The 21312-nt window shown below is 40.0% G+C and overlaps 1 protein-coding gene across 2 annotated transcripts in view; it reads left to right on the top strand.

Moving 5' to 3' along the window:
* DKK2 (dickkopf WNT signaling pathway inhibitor 2) overlaps positions 1-20405 on the top strand; it is a 74308-nt gene extending 53903 nt beyond the window's left edge. For both annotated transcript variants that reach the window (XM_063156458.1, XM_063156457.1), the window contains 3 exons: positions 14418-14568; positions 15210-15359; positions 15889-20405. In XM_063156458.1, coding sequence (XP_063012528.1) covers positions 14418-14568; positions 15210-15359; positions 15889-16139 — 552 coding nt within the window. In that variant the 3' untranslated portion in view covers positions 16140-20405. The remainder of the gene's footprint in view (positions 1-14417; positions 14569-15209; positions 15360-15888) is intronic.
* Positions 20406-21312: the final 907 nt, after the last annotated feature.

Here is a 21312-nt window from a genome sequence, read left to right as displayed (position 1 = left end):
TGTTATTCGTGTAGCTTGCTAATAAAAATAGTGATCCTGGAGAGTCATGAGCAGAGTTCTGCCTAATGGAGTCTCCTTTAGACTTGTGGCTTGCTGCTTTTCGTTTGAACTTCTCAAAAGTCTTTCTTGAGTTACACTTGATAGGAATGATAAGGGTACTGCTGCACGTTCCTCAGCAAATCTGTAACACACAGGGTGTTTTTCCACTTAGAAGTGTGTGTATTTACATGAAGTTGGGCCTAAGACACAGTCTTGTTTCGAGACCAGATGTGCTTTGACTTGAAGACTCTGAGATCATTAATTTTGATTTTTGGTGCATTGTAAATGACTGTGGCTTAGGCATTAGTAAAGAGCAGCTGACACTGAAAAGAAACGAGGAAAGAAAGTCAGCAAATGTTTATATGAATAGCTGAAAGAGGTGCTGGGGAGGATCCAGGCATTTGTATTTTGCTCTTAGCCTGCACTCTCTACTGACCATCACTCTACAAATGGCTGGGTCTTAGTGGTGTGGCAAATTGTTTCACTGCTGCTAATGCTGATATTTGCCAGTGCCTCCCATCTTGCTTCATTGAGTTTTATAATGAAGACTTAAAACTACAGCAGAGGAATAGGTCAGTGATTGCAAGGGGGTGTGTGTAGACCAACTTAAAGAAAAATGGACTAACTGCACTAGGATGTACTTCTTCCTGTTTTTGTTTTTTTTCCAGGTCTCATGATCAAGCATGGTAAGTCTTGTTAATACAAGCTAAGGAAAAAAAAGAAAATATTTGGAAAGGGATGTTTTGGAGCAGAATGATTATGTTCTCTCAGAATGTGTTAGAAAAACATCAAAATATCAATGTAGTTGTATTTTATGTTCAAGAAATATTCTGAAGCATACACAGGCCTAACTGATAGACTCTACACTTATGACATGTTTTACTGAGGGACTACTCAGTATCCATGCTCATACTCTTTCACTCAGTCTACATGTGGGCTTCAGCCTGATTGTATTGGTTTAACTGAGGAAAAAGAAATCTCTTTTATTGAATAAACCTGGGAAAATACACTTACATTAGATTAAGTCTTTGAAAATACCCTATGTGCTATCTAGGGCTTGAGCTAAGTATTGAGTAATTAATATATCCTGTTGTTGCAGGTGAAGATAGCCTGACACTCTCAAATCAAGAATTTTGACAGATAATTTATTTATACTGACAAAGTTTACCTCTCTAAAATATATTATCTCTTGGCTGTTAACCCTTTAAGATAAGCACTGACTTGCCTTTGGGCCAGGACCTGAAATGACATGCCTAATTGAGGAGCTTTTGATTAAAATGAGAGTAGTGCACCAAAATGACCAATTATGGGTTTTCAGGCAGAACGTAGCACAAGGCTGTGCCCCAGTGCCTCAGCTTAGAGAGATCCTCTGAGTAGGCAAAGTGCTGAATGCTCCTATCTCATATGAACCTTTGAGTTGGTTTCAAGGAAAATCCACCAAATTTAAGAAAAAACTCTAATTTTAAACAGTTGTACTTAGTTACTTTATGGGCTGATTTTCCTACTTGGGAGAAACTTCTTAGGACAATAGGAATTGTGCCTGTTTTGAGAATGAGTGGTCTGTGGAAAAGGGGTCATTTTCTGTTTTGGTTTGGGTTTTTTTTTCCCCTGTGATTTTTCACAAAATATGTGAACTCTCAGGTGAATTTAGTCACTTGGCTATGCCAAGAACTGTCTAGTGGGTTTTGCAGCTCTTCCAACAAGAGCAGGTGTGTAACCACCACTATGCAAGATTACTTTAGTGCAGGTGGAGGGAGATCCTCAGGGCCAATTGCTCATCAGAGCTAAAGACATGGCCCAAAGGGAATTGTGCTGTCTTCTTGTTTTAGTTCTAACGTATTCTGAGCAATCCTGTCTCCTGGAGATTTAGAAGAGCAGGAAACTGAAAGGGAATTACTTGACTTGGGAAATATCCTTCTCATGACTAAGGAAAACCACCTAGTGTTCATTACTTTTCTGTGATGAAGTACTTTTAATTCATGTCAGCCTGGTGTGTTTTTCTGCCTGCTTGTCACGTAGGAAAATAATCTGTTGCCCAATAGGTGAATCACACTTTGTGTACAGTAAACTATTACAAATGTACGTATATTGTCAGAAATATAAATATGCAAATAACATCAAGGATCCGAATAACGTCACTACTGCTGGTTGAATTACCCAAGACTTAGTTATAAATAGTTTTATCTGTCTATTATTTTTTTTTCCCTGGAGTGTCATATGAAGTATAGGGAAACAGCAAGTCATATCCTTATATCTACTACTACTGTTTGTCTTCCAGCAAACACTGTAGCAAAAAGTAAGGAAGGAAATCTTCTCTTGTCACGATTACATAGCCATGGTCAATGTTTGATTTCAGCATGAAATTTAAGGAGAACTCTGCTCATAGCCATGTTCTAAAAGATTTTGCCAGTTCTGAGTTTGTCTGTAAAATATGTTTTTAAAAATCAAGTTATTTCTCTAAACTATGCTTCCATGGGTATCACTCAAAAGTAGGATACATTTTTTCCCACTTGGCTGGGAAATATGGCCATCTTGATTTGTGTTTGTGTCTCTCTGTAAAGGAGATAATTATTGCAGTTATTATCACTTATATTTAGCACATCTGAAAAGACGGGTACAAATTCAGAAAAAAAAAAAAAAAAAGAAATAATTATACAGTTAAATGAATTATTTCTGTTCTGTGTACTTATGTGGCCTTGGCACAGCAAGCCATTTATACCCCACTACCTTGGGTCCATCTGCTTAAAGGAAATAAGAAGGAAAAAAATAAAGGCAGACAAAACCAATGAAGTAAAACACTTGAAATCTTTTCTGCCCTTGTTGGTTTCGCTGTGTAGACTGTCTAGCAGGTAAAGAACTGATCATGTACAATTTTAAGAAAGCACAGCACCTAGACAGCACAGCACCCAGAGGCTGCCTCTGGGCAAGGTTACAATGCCAGCAAGAGGAGGCCGGATACAGGATGACTCTATGTTTGCAATCCAGGGCATATAAATGTGAAAAATGCCTGCTAATGAAGCGTGCAGTACCCTGGGGAATGCAGCTCATGCAGAATAGAAGTTGTCAAGAAGGTGGTGCAATATTACCATGGTTCCTGCTTCTTTGCCTTTCCTAACAAGAATCAGATATACACGGAAGTTTTCACTACAATAAAGTTGCGAGAACTAAAAAGTAGTATCAGGTTGCTGCATCTGGCTTAGCTTTAGAAGTGGAAATATAGTAATGGGATAAATGAAAGGGCCACCCACTATAAAGTGTGGGTGACCAGTATAAGGAAAAAGCACCCCCGTTTTAATGCTTATTTATTCCAAAGGCTGTTACAAAGAAATTGCTCTCAGTCTGATGTAGTGCCAAACACAGGGGATTAAACTTTTTAATGACTTTTTGTTGACCAACATCCAAGACATCGAGGAACAAAAGAATGTTCTGTAACTCCACATAAAGAATATTATTTTCAGACAAGAAGAGAGTACTTGAAAACATAAGTTCAGAAGATAGGATAAAAGGTAGCAGGGAAGAGGATAAATGCATGTCTCAGCAGCAGAACAGTTTACTTTGAGGGTGGAGAAGAGATTTAGAGCTAATTCCATGTTAAATGCCAGAATTCAATGTAATTGCTTGCTAACGATGACTAGAATAGGACAGTGTCCATTTTGGCTGCGTTCAGAAATTGTATAGGATTATTTTTCTTTCTTTCTTTCCCCTCTCTTTTTTCTTTCATTTCCTCGGATTAGGTGGAGTTTTTTTCCCTACAAATCAGATATTTTCTGAAATCCTACTGTTCTGTCCCTTTTGTGTTATGGTCCCTAGCATTAAAGGAAGCCTTGCTTGAAAATGGAAAGGGGCCCATAAGATTGAGAAGAGGGTGTAGTCGGAGTACAGTGTCTGGAATGAAAGATGGTCCCCCAGTGACTATTGCAGACTGAAACTAAGAGCAGTCTCTACTAACTCAGGGGCTGCAGACATAAATGTAGTCTGAAGCCACCCTGTTCTTGCCTCCTGGACTGCATGTGCTCGCTCTCTCTTCTGAGAATTGGGGTCTGGGTTTGTTTGAATTAATAGTGAAGTCATTACACTATGTAAATATGTTAGTCTTCATCTGGTTTTACTCACAAGCTATTCTTGCCTTGCTGTGCTGTTCCTGTTTTCTTGTTTATGCAAAATTAATCAGGAGCATTTTAAAAGAAAAGGGGGTAAAAGGGTGAATAGTGTTGAAACCTTGATTGCTACGTTATTTACCACAGGCTGAAGTTTGGTAGGCAGTTCCAACTTAATCATATAATAAGAGTACAATGGCATTTTAATGGAGCTTTTAGGAATCCTTTCCCTTTGTCATCTTTGGCCTTCATTGAGTAAACTGTGATAATTTGCCTTAATAGCCTAGAATTACAATTTTTCATTTTACTCTTACTGAAGAGTCAGCTGAGCAGCAGTATGAGTCTAAGCACTTCACAGAGGTTGCCTGTGCCCTCAGGGGGCTGTGACCAGGTGTTTTCCCAGGACAACTGGTTTTCTGCAGGTTCTCCCACTGCATAGGCACTGCTGACTCCTCATCCAAGCAAAACTGCTCCTAGAATAAGTCAGGATGAGAAGCTATACTCTCATACTGTAATCCTTCTTGGTGCTATGAAAAGGAAAGCCCCCAGCTGCATTATTGACTTGTCCTGTTTGTCAGTCTCACTCGTGCAGACCAATTGTAAAAACTGAAGAAATAATAACTTTTTTTGTTTCTCTCTTTTTCCTTAAAACTCATGGACTTCTGTGGCAATGCCTCTGAATCATCTGTGGTACAAGAGATTGGAAAGTGGGAGCTGTTGCAGGTACCTCAGAGTTGGTTGGTTGTTCTGACATTAAAGTCGATGGAATTTTGACGTCTGATTTCCATTCTCTGTAGGTGCTTTGGCATTCTCAGCTCCCCCTGCAATGGAGCAGTCACAGCCATCATGTTGCAGAGGGACTCACGTAGAAGAGGAAAAGAGGGAAGGTGTTTGGAATATCAGATGTCAATGGTGGTTTCTGACGCAAAGAGAAAGAACTGGGGGTTGGAAGAGCCATATGAGTCAGGTGTTCCCACACAGGTGACCATCAGGGAAGGAGACAATAATGCTGGCATTCAATGATGATGTTAGATTGTGGTCAGCAGTCTGCTGAGGTGGAGACTGCAGTTCATCCTTTTCAGACATAAGGCATCTGGCTGTCTCTCCATCTGCCACAAACTCATGCTTTCAGGGCTCTCCTTTTAAATATGAGAAGCAGAGAAAGCGCATTTTGAAAAATGGTGTCTTAAATGCTTTGAATTCTGCAATGCAATGTGTATTCTGTAAGGAATAGCAAAGAGTCATTTCCAGGGTGAGGACTGCAGATGCTGCACAAATGTTTATAACCTGAAAGCATTCTCTCTCCAGGCAGTGTAGCAGACAAAGAAGAGTTTTTGCACTGACTTCAGTAAGACAGGTTTTCCCCTTCATTTTTCTAGAATTTGTGAATGTTTGAAAGCAAACGCAGTTTACTTGCTTAGTAGGAATACTACAGAAGGTAAAGCTGTCATCTCATTTTTCTTGCTCTGTATACATGCTTGCAGAGATGGCTCCCAGTAAGAGCTCCACCTTGACAGTGTGCCATGATTTGTAGATGTTCAAACCCAGGTGTTAAGCAGTAACTCGCTGCCAGTTTCCAAGCGTGTTATTCTACACCCAACCACATCATCTATTTCCCTCTGTTTCAATGCCTGGTACTTAAGGAGACATAGGGTCTGCTAGCTGTTTTCATCTGAAAACGAGTGGGGAAAAGGCAGAGATAAAAGGGCAAGAACAGTCTGCTGAAAAGACTGGACATAGAACAAAGTATGTGTTAACAAACCTTCATTCTTTGAGCAGCCTTTGGTGATGCATTCGAAAATGACATAAAATCAAGACTTGGAGGCTTCCTGTCTATTGATTTAGAGCTACACTGTTGACTTCAAAGATTACCCAACATTGTTTTGATGCTCTGTTGTGCTGCTGCTGCTGCTAGTTCACCAAACAACATGAATCAGACACATTGAGACAGAGCCTGTAAGATTTGAGGTCAAACTGAATGTTCCCCAAATTTTTGTTCCACCTTCTTTAATCATCTCTTCTGTAAGGTCCCAGTTCTACAGAGCAGGAAGCCACCTTCAAAATCAGGCAGAGTAGGTGGCTTGTGATCTCTCCAAATGTTGAGGAGGAAACACTGCTATGAAATATCATGGTCACAATACCAGGTAGACAGGGAAAAGCTGAGCACCTCTGTATGTACACTGTGCATGGGGCAGGAAACATAGTTTGCTTCCTTTGAGAAAAGAGGATTCAGCAGAGTGATGCCAATATGGACCTAAGGGTGATAATTTGTGTTAAAGATGGGATAGAATTGGAAAACTCATAGCTGTGCTCCCTCAGGGACAACAATGTACATGCTGTATTCTGGAGCAAGTTTGATGCTGTTCTGTGATAAGCAATGTACATCTGTGCATATTTTGGGCATACTGTGCTGCCCCTTAAGTTACTTGTAAATGTAACTCATTTCTGGTTTTACCTGGTTTTACTGAGGTCAGCTTCCACCTCCTTCACAGTCATTATTTTAAAATTTAGAGAAGTATGGTGAGAAATTGAAGGTGAATTAAGTTCAATAAAATTTTAAGGTGGATTATTCTAAATGTGTTAAACATTTGTGTTTATACTTTTGTGCCACATGTAAAATGCACTAAATTAAGGCAAGTTAAACTGAGATAGTAGTATACTCCAGGAAATTTTGCTGATCCACTTGCATTCTTTCAGATTACCTTCCTCCATATGTCTTTCTGAAACCAAGGCCAGCTTTAAACAGGCACTACCTTCTCCCAGTAGGACACAAAATGTAGGTAGTTCCATAAGAGAAGATGTAGATTTATAAGCTGTAGAATAGGTTGGAGTGATCTAGATAGTCTAGACCTAAAATGCTTGTTGAAATTAGTTATATGGACTGAGAGACCCATAGGGTCACATTGAGTGAGATATCATTCAGGAAAATCTTTGGAGGGTTTTTCCTGTCTGCACTGGGAGAGTCGCTGCTAACACTGACTAGGGCTGTGTGAAATTGGGCAGCACAGCTCCCCTGTTTATTTGGAGGTGTCTGAACTCTCTTTCCACCAGATGCAGCTACACACTCCCCCTGAGCACAGCTCCCTCCAAAACTGCCTAGTGCTTGCAGAACAGGATGTTGTTTTCCATGGCATTATTGTTTGGACAAGGAAAACTTGCGAGAGGACCCCTGTGAGTCTTGCCTCAGTTGGTTCAGAGGGACCTCAGTGAGGTTTGTTTTCTGGTTGTTAAGATCTGAGTTTTCTTTGGCTCTAGCAAATCATGAGAGCTGGACTACTGCAGGTCATAGAAATGTTCTTTCCCTGGTGGTCTAGCAGTGGATTGAGAATTCCTTTGAAAAATGAATATTTATTGTTTAATAATGCAGGCTTCTGGGACCATTATCCACACAGTTTGAAGGAATGATCTTTGGAAGCTGCAATATATGTATCCATGATGTAGCACTCTGTGAATCAGACCTCATGTAACAGCAGTGTTGTGTTAAATTGAAGAGTTAAAAATAAATTATCTCTAGAAGAAAGTGCTTGTACTGAATCTAGAGGCTGAATATGGCACTTTTCTCTTTAGGTCTGAGAGAGAAATTGGTCAGAGTCATATTAACAAAAAAAAAGATTTGGTGAGAAAAATTGAATCATTAAGCTTGCTACGGCAACTGAAAGAAGTAAAACTGTTTCATTGCAACTACTGTTAAGTTTTTCTTTTAGGAAGGATCTGTGCCACAGCAGTCACTGAGAGTTGAGAGTTTCTGGTTTCTCAGTCTGAGACAGGATCCATGTCTGGAGCTGTCTGAGAGCACAGCATGATTTCCTCTGTGGGATAAATTAACCATGGCTTTGTGCTTGCACACAGTGAGATCCCTCGCTATCATCTATGCCTCTGCTGAGCTAAGAATAGAAAAAAGCAACATCAGCAGTGCTGTGGGAAAAATACATCACTCCAGATGGCTGCTGATAAATGCTTTTCTTGTTTGGGATTACTAATAAAATAGTAAATAATGGTAATTTCTCTTCCACATCTTAACCTATATGTCTGCTTAGCAGCTAGGAGAAAGCTAGGCTGGAGTCTGTCAAAGGTGGATTTTTCTGGATACACCTGAGAAGCTCTCAGTAAGTAGTTTAGTTGCCTTGCAGGGAAAAAGACAACCCATAAAGAGCTGGGAGTTTGCTTTGTTTGTTGGTTATTAAAAGGCTTTGAATTCCCCTCTTACCCCCTCCATTCTGCTTTATCACATTCATGTGGTGCTGGATAAAGAGTTGTTATTTCCATTGTTACTAAGGTTTGTATCCTGTGAGATCATGTTAGGATTTCTCTCAGACTTCTGAGAGAATCTTCACTCTGTCTCCAAAGAGGCGAGTAGGACAAATCCCACATGTGATGTATTCATTTAGCTCTACAGGCCACATGTTGCATACAACTGTCCCACCAATGCTGATCTGTTAAAAGCCAAAACAAATTTGAGACCCAACTCAGAATCAGGCCCAACTGGGGAGCCAAACAATGACTTGCATTCTTTGTAGTTAGTCTTGACAGCAGGCTACTTGGTTAAAGCATATGTTTGCATTTCCTAATTTATTGGCATGCTTTTAATTTGGATTACTAATTCTTCAGAGAAAGAGAAAAGAAAAAGAAAACATGGCACCCCTGTGGCTATTTCATATGTTTGCTCCATGGGGATCAAGTCCTTGCTCTGAAAGATAGTTCTGTCCTGTCCAAAGCAGGATGGGAAGGAGAGACTCTCACCATGACTGAGCCAGTTGGTTGCTTCATTGTGCCTGATGGCTTTGGAATATTAAGCAATATGCCCAAGACTAAAGGCAAACAAGCTCTTTTGTTCATCTCTCAAGTGGAGGTTGGAAACTCTGTCCTCTTGCCTATAGTTCAGGACAGTTTTGATCATGTAGCCAGCATACTGGCTACAGAGAATTCAGCTTCCATCTCCTTCACAGTCATTATTTTAAAATGTACAGAAGAATGATTAATTGAAATGGAGAAAATAACTTTTTTTTCCTTAAGTAACAAGTGAATAATAAACTGAGTTGCAGTACCAATTCATTTGTGGCAACCAGTCTCACAGACATTGTATGAATATAAAAGGTTGTGTAGATGTGATATAGAAGAGATTTTGACAGCAGATGTGTGTAGTATGTGGTAGCACAGCCTAGTGGCACAGGTATTTGCACAGGATATTAGTAAATAGGGATAATATGCACACAACTGAATAAAAGCTTAAATTAGTTTTCTGACATATGGGAACCAGGGAAGCAAGGCCATTCCTGGGTTAATATATATGTCCATTTCCTTTAGTCCCTTGTCTCACCTTTGCAATATAGCTACTGCCTCATTGCCAAGTGAGAGAGGATGATGAAGGACTGACCTGGTAGCTCTGGAGAGCTCTCACTTCCTGGCTATACAACTGGTTGTAGCTTTTCTCCTCTTCCACTCAGTCCCCACTATAATCAGGAAATGATTGTATGGACCAAATCTGGCAGGGTATGCAGAACAATACATGCAGTGGTACTGTCATTTCTGTGGTACATGAAATTCATCTGTCTCACTGAGTGCTGCTTGGCATCTGCAGTGAAAGGCTAATGGACAATCTCCATGCTGTTTCTTCTGCTGGGAGGGATAGTAGCCATGATTTTCTGCCAGGACTGACTCTGCACTTGGATTTTATGATGTGTTTTTTAAAAAAAGTTAATTGCTTCTGGGGGAATCACTACTGATATCTTTTCCATCAAAACACCTATTTGGGCACAGCTCCTGTCAGCATTGAAGGCAGGTCTGAAGCCAGCAGTGTCTCAACTGCTTGTGCTGGATAAGTGATGACACAGTCTAGGTAAAAATGCCAGTGACTCTTCCTGCCTTTCACTGACTTGTGATTACCTAGTATGGTGTGGGGTAGTTCAGCATAAAAACAAATGAAACATCCCAATACGAGCAGATGAGAGCCTGGTGATTAAGACACTGGCTGGGAATATGCTCTTCAAATATTTGCTAGAGGCCATGCTGAAATTCGAGACCTTATCTCCCAAAGCTCAATAAAGTATGTTTGCCATCAGTCTTCTCACCCTTCAGCACATTACAGCGTCTGTCTTACTCTTCCCCCTGGAGTGCTTCTCCATTACGTTTTATAGTGCCAGACAGAGAGACTCAAACTGTTTGACTTCTTAGCACAACAGTCTCACCACTTAATATTGCTACAGCTTGCAGTGAAACTCTGTGGTACCTATAAAATATATGTGATAGCAAATGACTCCAGCAAAAATATCAAGAAAGTGTCATTGCACTGAGAAAAGGGGCTAAGAGCTCCTCTGCCAGAAGGAGAAAGACAAAGGTAAGCATAAACCTCACTGCTGCATGATTCTCAGATCGTGGGAATGACATTACCCACTTAACCATAAAATGTAGACAATCAGTTCCTTACACCGCCTTCTTGGGAAGTTAATATAAAAAGGAAGATCTTAGTGCTTGGAAGGACTTGTTCAACTATAAAAATACCCAACTTTTGTCCTCTATCCTCTGCATAAATTTCCTTGAGTATTTCTATCATGCATTCATGAAATTTTGAATATAAATTCAGAAGGGAAGGAATATTCTCTCTCCCCAAGAGAAAAGTTTAACATCTCAGTATTGTTGTGACCTGACTGGTAAGGGTTAGTCTTGGTGGACTGATGCAGGTGACGTTTTGGCGCAGCACAAGCAACACCCATTTCAACATCTAGCCTGAATCCTCCAACATTGCAAAAATCCCTTTGCTGTACAGTTTTGGACAAGTAATCAACAGTATCTTTTATACAGGGATACAAAGCTAATTGGAATGGCTTAGGAAAAACCATGTCAGTAAACAATGCTCTTAATCAGACAACACATTCTGAAAATGTGACTCATTATCACAGAGGACATCTAGTTCATGTCATGCTACGGGTGACTTGATTGCCTGCAAGCGGGATAAAAAAATAAGATTGTTTAAATGCAACTTCAGAGACTGCTACGTATTTTATCTCAGTTTCATCTGGTTTCCCATGCTATAAAAGCTGTGTTTAGTGGATGGAGATTTACAACCAGAAAATTATATGTGTAGCTGAAGAATGTGAAGGGATGATGTGCCTTACAGAATTAGTTATCATTGCTGGGGAAGTAGAACTGGTTTACAGCTTGCTTCTTCCCTCTCCATCTGGGACTGATCTGTGTCTTTGTGTTGTATATAGGAAATGTTCTCTTCAATTCTCTGAACGTAAAGACTCTGTTCCAGGCACTGTGGTGCAGGAGATTTTGGAAACCTTGACTTTTACATAGATAATAGTTAACATGCACGTTTTTACAAGTATGTTTTCTTTACCCTGTATTTTAAAGAAGTATACCTAGATTGACTCAACTGACAATAAAGGAATAATTATGGATGCATTTCCCTCCTGCTAGCCAAGGCTAAGTACACAATATGTTATTTTATTTTTCTGTTTCTATAATGAATGCTACACAGCAATAGGAATTACTCTGCTGAGAGCAGGAGTTATTTCTATTCTAATGAATGTCTAGTGACTAGGAAACAGATACAAGGCTATAGAGGCATTTTTGTTTCAAGGTCCCGTGATTGATAGCCAGGCTATAAATGGATAGTGATTTTGGCAGATCAAAATAGTTGGTGGCAGCAGGCATTTGCAAGAGGGTTTCTTGTATGGCTGGCTGGTAGCTGGGCTTTTGAGTGGACCTATTAGTTATTATCTAAGCTACATGTAACAGACATTTTTTGATGTGCTGCAGTCATTTGCCTTAGGTAGGTCAGTTTTGGCTTATTGTAATTCAGAAGTATCATTTTTATTTAGGAATGGGCTCTAGATTGGGAAGAAAGGCTGGGTTCTGTTGATTTTCCTAGCAATTTTTGAAGTTGTCTTTTGTTACTTTCACCATTCTCAAGGACAGAGCGTGGAACTCACAATTAGATGCATATCTTAAAATATCTTTTTCATGTCACTCAGCTTAAAAGCCAAAAGTAAAACAATCACTAGATATGGTATGTGAGAGCATTCATTAGCACCATTCAGGATCAGGGAAGTCTTTTTTTTAAGAAGCAATTTGAGGAACCAAAATAAAACTGCAAGCAGGCTTCTTGCTGACAAGTTGCAGGTGTATGCCACATGCCCATATTGGAAAAAAGATGCGGTTGTGAAGGTCTTGATGACAGACAAGGGTCTAAAATGCCTTCATCTCCAGATTTTAGCCAGTCCATCTGTTTTTTATTTGCGTTTCCTCCAGCTAGCAGAGTTAGTATTTTCCAAACTCAGTCTAACCATGCACAAATCTATATAAAATCGCTTTATTTTTGCATTGTAAGATCCATAAGTTAGTAACGTACAATTTACATAAGGAAAGTCTTACTTTTATGGTAACTATCTAATAAATTTTAAGTCAGTTTTATTTATTAGTTTTGGAAAAATGAGGGACAGGAGTGATGAGATTGAGGAAAGAACACTTTAGCTCCACTTAGAATAAGTAGAATCTGCTTATGCCTTAAGAGTACCAAAAAGGTATTTCTATTTGTCTTTTATTGGTACTTCTAGCTTAAAAGATCTGACCTTCTTTGATTTCATATTCTTGAGGAAATGTCCATTCTTAAGGCTAAAAGACTTCCACATAGTTCAGATTACTCCAAACAGCTGCACCCTGGAAAAATTCTCAAAGGCACATATTCAGAGGACAGAAGTAATGAGGCAACAGCACTTGGGAAATACCCAGCCAGCACTTCTGGTACTGTAAAGTAAATTTTGACAAACAACTAATGAAGTCACATGAGAAATGGCATAGTTTCCCCTCCCACTACTGACATGAGAGAAATTAGGTTTTCTTTGAAGACCTCTTGTTTCTTATGTGATTCTCAACAGAATCACATGAAAATAGGTAAACAAGAGTTTCTTCACCTAAAGAAACAACTTTCAAAATGTATTCTTAAAGACCTTGAAGTTTTTCTTTTCTGAGAGAAATAAATGTTTTGATTTCAAAAATGATTACAGAAAAGTAATCATGCTACACTGGAAATTAGGCAGTTGAGCTTTTTATAGGGGGGGGTGAACAATTAATTGAAAAATCATTTTGAAAAACAATAGTTTTATTTACTTAAAATACTGGAGAAAATTAGTTGAGGAAATGTAAACTTAATTTTTCAGGAAGTGCACAAAATTTATTGTCATTTTTTTATTTAAACAAATGCTTCAAGAATAATTTTGAGGAATGGGAAAAAAATCTGTAATTAATTTTACAGGCAGTAAAATTAGATTGAAACAGATAGCATAGTTGTAGCTATGTGGGAGTCAGCAGAAAGCATCCTGGAATGTGGCAGTGTGTATCATTGTGTCTCTTTCATGAATCTTCTCTTTTCCTTTTTTAGGAACAAAGTTTTCTTTCTCTTTATGGGAGAATGCAGTGTTTTGCTTTTGCTTTTTACTTTTTAAAGTCTGTTTTCCTGTGAGGTAATGCTGGTTTTGATGAATAGAGAAGAATTGTATACCCATGTATCTGCTTGTAGGGAATTAAACATGCAAGATATTTTGTGCTCTGTAATACATTCCATGGTGCATACCATAGGGTGTTGTTTAGCAGGTGGCAAGTATAAGGAGTATAGTGAGACTAGAAGGGAATGAAAGGTTATCAAAGTGAAATGCCGGCCAGTGACATTTGGTGACTTCCAAGGAGTCCCACTGGTGTGGGCCAGGGATGAGTGGTGCAGTTACAGACATTTGAATAAGTGTGATGCAGATACTCATGGTGACAACACTGAGCTTATTGATAATAAAAACCGGTGTGTTTGACATCTGCCAAAGGAAGAATACCTCCTCAGAGTTTAAAATTAAATGCTACCTTTTGGAGGATGTGTTTCAGCACTGTTACTGGCTTTCATGGCTGTATTGATTGTTCATTGTGGAGTTTTAAGCTCTTGCCTATGAATCATATCCCTGAATCCACAAAAATATGAATTCTCTTGTGCCCATATACATTTGAAGTAAGGAAAGATGAAACCATGAGCAAGCTTCTCTTATTCTTTATGGAATGACCAGCAGTTGTGTGGGCTTAAAGATTGCTGTGTGGCTGCAGCGGAGCACCCCTAGTTGCATCTCCTAGCCCCGTGAATTGTTACCTCAGCTACTGTTTTATTTTGGAGGTTTCAGCGGCAGTTTGTTTTCTTGTTTTTTGTTTGTTTGCTCATTTTGTTTTTTGTTTTTCTAACAGGCTGCATCCATTCCTTGTGCAAAGGCGTGCCTCACTGTAGACCTTTCTGTTCCCCTCCAGGCCTATCCCTGCAGTAACGACAAGGAGTGCGAGGTGGGGCGGTACTGCCACAGCCCTCACCAAGCCACGTCCGCGTGCATGGTGTGCCGCAGGAAGAAGAAGCGCTGCCACCGGGACGGGATGTGCTGCCCCGGGAACCGCTGCAACAACGGTACGGCTGCCAGCCCTGGGCTTTCCTGCACAAAATCAGCCTTCTTGACACCATCTGTTGCTATGAGTGCTCCCAGCAACAGTATCTTTTCCTGGGTGGTAGATTTTCTTTTTCTAAGCCAAGAAAACTTAATTGTCTGCTTTGTTCCACTCTGCCTAATTTTCTTTAATAGTACAGGGCTCAGGTACTACCAGTCTTTTCTTATATTTTGTGATGGAGAAACACAAAATGCTGCCTAAAATCACAGCTCTACATTCAGTGTGCTTTGATTCCCTGGAAGACTGCACAGAAGTCATATTGTAAGGAAGCAAAGGAGACTTAATGAATCCTGAATCTACTCTCCCTGGGGAGAGTTATAACCATGCTGATTGCATTTCCATGGAGACTGGAGAGAGATGTCTGTAAGAAGCTCTCCAGGGGCTCAGACCATCAAGCCAGAGTGACAGAGAGACTGTCGGACAGTGAGCGAAGCAGATCTGTGGTGAGCCTAAGTGCCAGGAACCAGAGATGAACATGTGATTAGAGCTGAGCTTCACTGAGGCCAAACCCCGGTGCTTTCATCATCCTGACCTGGTCGGTGCATGTCTCTCAGCTGCTTTTCCTCTTATTCAAATCTTTGAGTGGCTGTCTTTTCCTTGCAGGTATTTGCATACCAGTGACTGAAAGCATCCTTACTCCTCACATCCCTGCTCTAGAAGGGCCACGCAACAAGAAGAACGGTCATTATGCGAGCAAGGATTTGGGATGGCACAACCTGGGGAGGTCCCGATCCAAGCTGTCACACATAAAGGGTAAGATCACATTTGGACTGGACTGCTCTGTTCTTCAGGTCATGAATCATGTTATTGGTGTTAAGATACAGCAGTGGAAACCAGAGATAGGCAATAATTTCACAGGGAGTGAATGTCTATTGTGAGAGATCACAGCATGACTCAGAAAGTGATGTAATGTCAACCGACAGTTCCTGTGATTGAAACAGCATCTGCTTTCTTCTCTGTATCAGATGTGGACTGACAATCATGTTATCAGTTGTGCAAGACTGCAGACATCCTCCTCTTGTAGCAGCCATGTAATTGAACACTTGTAATTCCGCTTACAATCCTGCAGCTGAATTTCTCCTTACTAAGTCATATGGCAGATCTCATGAATTACACCCTTGAATCTTCCTAATTAATATTTTATTTTGTGTTTACATCCTTCTAATAGCCACAGGTGGAAATATCACCTCTCCTTTTTCTCAGTTCCATTTGCATAAGTCTGCACTGAATCTGTAGTTTCACATTTTTCCATGAGATAAAGTAATTTGGTTTCTCTTTTTAGGACACGAAGGCGATCCCTGCCTACGGTCATCAGACTGCATTGAGGGACACTGCTGTGCTCGCCACTTCTGGACCAAAATTTGCAAGCCTGTGTTGCATCAGGGGGAGGTGTGCACCAAACAGCGCAAGAAAGGCTCCCATGGACTGGAGATTTTCCAACGATGTGACTGTGCCAAGGGTTTGTCTTGTAAAGTATGGAAAGATGCGACCTCCTCTTCTAAATCAAGACTTCATGTGTGCCAGAAGATCTGAATGAGGATTGGGAAGATAGTATTGAGTGACTGTGGCTTTATGTGTTTATGCATTATGGCATGGTGGAAAAAGGGGACTGCAAATGAAAGTGGAGTGGCTAAATTAACAGTTAGAGTATGAGTAGAAGTCACACCAAATGCATTTCTTTTTGAGCTGGTGGCAAACACAAGTGTAGCTGGAGTTCACCTACCGCGCGGTTCTCCTGTAAATAATTCTCCAGTTTGTGGGAAATGCTACTATGCAAACAAGTAGAGTGGAAATGAATGTCACTTACCTCACTGTGTTGTCCCACGATGTTTCAGGGGTTCAGTGGGTCTACAGTGGGTCTACAGCGTGGTAAGGATTTTCTACAGAAATTGTATACCTTGTACACCTATAGGAAGCAGTGCATGCCAGGGAGACTCATCTGTCAACACATTATTGGCCACATTGCAGGTGTGAGAAATGGAAATAAAGTTACTGTGAATGTCCACATGCCCTCGTTATTCAGGGCTGACATTCAGCAAGGAAGCACTCCTGCAGGACAAGAGTGCTATGTTTTCCAGGCCCTTATGAAGAAGGTGAAAACTGGCCATCTCAAAATTTCAAGAGTGCAGCAGTTTACCTAAGAGGAGGCATTTAAACAGGGTTTTGTTTCCTATACATGGGTAAATTGAAATGCTTTATGTAGTTCAATGTCATAGTAAGGCACTTAATTACTTGTATTTTTCTCAGTTTACTGCTAACATGCGTTGGGTTGAACAGATGAAGCAAATATGTGTGCATGCTGAATCCAGAATTATATACAGGCAGTTCCTCATTAGTCCTAAATATACTTTCCTTGCCTAAGCATTCTTGCATTATAGACATTTCCAAAAGAAATAGCAGTGTTGAAGTGCTTAACATGAAGAACTTTGAAATTTTTTCTCTGTTGCTGTTATAATATAACATGTTCAACTAACATTTGTGGAGGTGTTTTGAGCATAGTGCTACAAACTCAATTTTTGTATCTTATGGCACTTTGCAGCAGTATAATGGATTTGTTCTCGAGACAACAGAGGAAAAGGAGTTGGGTCCTGTGAGCATCTCCTCTCCTGCAGAAGAGGATGTAAGAAGATGGCAAGACCACAAATGACTTGTTAAACATTATGTGATGTCACAGCATACCAGCCTCCAGCATGTATTCAGCTTGAAACTGATGTGCTCTCACTCTGGAGTGTTCTGCCAGGAATGACAGAAATATGTAGACTGTGGAAACAGCTGCCAACCCTACGTTGTTTGTGTACTGGTTAAAAAAGAACAGCCTCTTTCCTGTGACTTGTCTCCTAGGTCTTTTCAAACTTTTAAAATTTTACTTATTTTCAAATATTACTTCGTATAAACTTTGGTAAAGAGACTGATATTACTTTAAAGAAGTCTGATTCTATAATTGACCTACTGTTAAGTTGTAATTACCCATTTTTAATTACCCATTTTCATGTTCTATGGTACAAAGATAAAAAGATACTTTTCTGTTTATTCAGTTCTGCACTACATGGGTAGGCCAGTATGTAGTTTAACTTTGAAGATCACATTACCATTATCTGACACATTTTTCCACCAGTGGGATGCCTTAAAGCTTTAGCTTAGCTACACCACTTGACTCAGCCTTCCTAATTAGGACACAGACCTCAGCTTCACTGCCCTTATCTTTCGTAAGAGTCTAAAGCACAAGAGTATTTCACACTCCTCCATCCCTACTGGAAACAACTCTTCTTACTCCAGCATTTTCCAACATCACTGAAACAGGAATAAGGCTCAGAAATTGCAAAATACTAAAAAAGTCCAGGAACCAATTTTACAAGTTTTATTTACACTGACACAGCACATACTCAGAAGAGGAACTCAAGCACTCTCATTGCTCAAGTGCTCACTACACATAAGAGAAAATGAGCAGGGGAGTTGCAGAAATGGGGTCCCAGCATTTTTAGCTCTTCTTATTGGCCTACCCCCCCATTTTGCTCTTGCAAAACGCAGTGATTTGGGATAATTTATTTACAGGAAATGTTTAATGAGATGTATTTTCTTATAGAGATATTTCTTACACAAAGCTTTTTAGCAAATATATTTGCAGCCTGTTGAATTTAATGTAGAAAAATGTATAATAAGATTAAATATATTAAATTTCTTTTCACATTACTCCCCAAGTATCTTACCCATATTTTTTTCCTCACCTGCTGCTTAAGAAGAATAGTTCTTTACAGGAAGACATGCAAATCATTTGAAAAAAACCAATCGTGTCTCTTAGCTATGCAAGTAAAAACATCTGATTGTACTTGTGGCTGTGTGTAGGCTGAGTTCTGGTAAAGAACATGAAGGTCATCTTGAAATCCCCATACATCATTTCCACAAAACTGGTTTAAGTGACAGCTACCTGTATGCTTCTCTTGGGTTGGTTTAACCCTAAACACTCAAGAATGCATCTTGAAAATAATGCACCTGGTTGTGTCATGTAAAATCAAGCAGGTTAAGTGGGAAAGGTATCCAGACACATTTCCTGGATAGCGATACATACCAGAGGGACTCATGCTGGATAAAGGTGGTATTCAAATTACACAGCATTTTGTTAGAGGCTACAGCATGCAAATGCACTCCTGCAAAATCTATAACTTGCAATTCTGAAATAGCAACTCACAGCATTCAGCTCTAATAACATGAAACAATCCATGTGACACAACTGTGAATACCGTTAATAAAACCAGCCAAGTTTTGATCCCAGGAAAACTCCTGCAGAGCACAATAAATATTGCAAAATAATGCCTGTGCTTATTGAGCAATGGTCTTGATATCCCTGTTACACGTTTCTGGTAACCCTTTTCTGCAACAGATGTACATTTGGGGATGGAATGGTCTCCAAATCACACAAGTGATCGTATAAAATGAAAAAGTTTACCTACTGTCATTTGCAGTATTTGGTTGGTAGGCCTTTGAAAATTCCAACACTTTTGACATCAACTTAATGAAGTTGTGAGCATTTTCAGAGCCCAATGACTTCAGGAAAGACTGCCAAAGCCTTCAGAGTTTTAATCTGGGAACAAAAACAATAGGCACAGGCAGTTCCTTGTGCACCACAAATGCTGCACCACATAGCTGAATAGAGTAGTGTGCAAGCAGTTTCTAAAGACTGAACTTTGGTTGTTTAGAAGACAGTCAGTCAATGTTTTGTGGAAATATACATCAGTTTGAGAATAAAAGAACAGCTACATTTTGGGATAATTGCTCTCACTCACTGTGTCACTCATCATGGGAATTAAGAATGAGTTTGGTTTAGTAACGTTTCAGAAATCTGCTGTCATGACACAAGTACACAAGATGTTATTGCTGAACAATTCAAATAATTTTCCTATTAGCCTAGAATAGCCACAGCAATGCAACATCTCTTTGGAAATGCTTACCAACTTTCCTAAAAATAATGGATTTCTACTTTGTAACTACATATATTTGATTTACAGTATAAATATGGGTGTGTATCTATTACTGTACTATTTGCTTTGTCTCATTTTGTTTGCAACCTATATTATTTATGATTTTAAACATTTTTTAATGAAAACAATTAAAATGATTTATCTGCTTCTATAACAACACTTTCAACTGCTTACATCCAGCATCTGCCACCTAAACCAGAATTCACTGAAATTTAAGCCATCTTCTTCATATTCTGACTTTCCAGCTCATTGTCTCAGCAACAGCAAAAAAAGCCCTCACCAAACACCCTAAAAGATCTTGGGCAGAGGCTGAGAAGAGACATTCCTAAACTATTGCTTCCCTCTCTGCTTTTACTTTGGAGCTCTGCATCATCACCTCCACTAGCAAAAGTAAGTGCTATCAAAGAAAATTTGTATTTTTCATCCTTTCCAGTTTGCTTTCGTTCTAGGAAAGAGGAGATCCTGAAGGTCAAAACCAGCAGAAACTCATAACAGAGACTCTAAGCTCAGGATTTTAAGAGTTTTGAGACCTATCCTCTAACTTTCAAAAATTTAATTGTTAGAGAATTATGTAATATCAAGACCGCATTTATAAAAAATAAAGAAACCTTGTTCTTTGGGTTGTCAGTCACATGTTCTGAAAATAACTGCCCACAGTGGTGGAGTAAAAAAAAAGCACTTCCTCCTCACCCAGGCAACCTTACCTGTAGTCCCTGACAAAGGGAGAACGGTTGTTTTGGATTTCTTTTGCTCTGGGCACAGTGTACACAAAGGAATCATTAATTTTGTTTTATAATAAAATTATGGTTTCTCACCTTGCTTACCGGTCTGAGGTATGATATCTTTTGCTGCATGAGACAGGAGTGAAGAAACAGAGTCAGTTTCAAGTTCTGTGCTCCCTCATTTAAATCCCAATGTTTCACTGAGATGAACAAAGACTTTCAGCTCAAGTGCCTTTTTAGCTAATACAGTTTTTCACATGCTCACCACTACCAAAGAAGGCTTACAGTACAACACACATCCTGTATCCATTCTTGCCATTTGTTCAACTTTGCCTGGCTGCTCTGAGTTACTGAGAAGCCCCAGATGTCTGCTGCATGCCCCTCTCACTGCTCTGCCAGCTTTGCACAGCCCTGCTTGTGGCAGAAATGTGGGAGGTGAGGGGAAAGCACCGAAAAAGATGGAGGTGTCAAGGGTGGGAGCCAGCCCAAAGCTTGAAACGGTGGGGACAGGGGGCAAGCTACCTCAAAAAGGGGTTAGATGCTATTGCAAACACTGTGAACATTAATGGTATCCCACACAATAATTAAGAGCAAGGCAAGTGCCCTCTCCTTGTTCCTGAGCCACAACCCCACAGTACCGACCCAAAGAGGGGAAGCATGACTCGGGTCCTTCAAAAGCTGAAGTGTTGAGCCTATTTCCCCTGGAAGTAGTGTGCCTCTCACCTTGGTTCTCTGTGTGTCCAAATCACAGTAATTCCAGAGGCTTTGGTTTCAGGCACATTGTTTGGATAACATTGCTATAGCTCAGAGCCTGCCCCTGCAGAGGGATCCCACTGAAAGTCTTTGCAGAAGGAAGGAAGAGGCAAAAGCAGGAGACAACTGCTCTTTACAGAGCTCCAGCTGGTCCTGGAGCTGTTATTTTGGCCACCACTGATGGGACTGACCCAGATGGATGTATAGCATTGGATAGAGCTCGTTGCAAATTTGTTTGTTCTGGCAGCTCCCTGA

This window comes from Melospiza melodia, chromosome 5 (assembly GCF_035770615.1).
Source record: "Melospiza melodia melodia isolate bMelMel2 chromosome 5, bMelMel2.pri, whole genome shotgun sequence".
NCBI classification, from domain to species: domain Eukaryota; kingdom Metazoa; phylum Chordata; class Aves; order Passeriformes; family Passerellidae; genus Melospiza; species Melospiza melodia.
The sequence above is the reverse complement of the archived record's forward strand: the minus strand, read 5'-3'. Positions and strand labels throughout refer to the sequence as shown.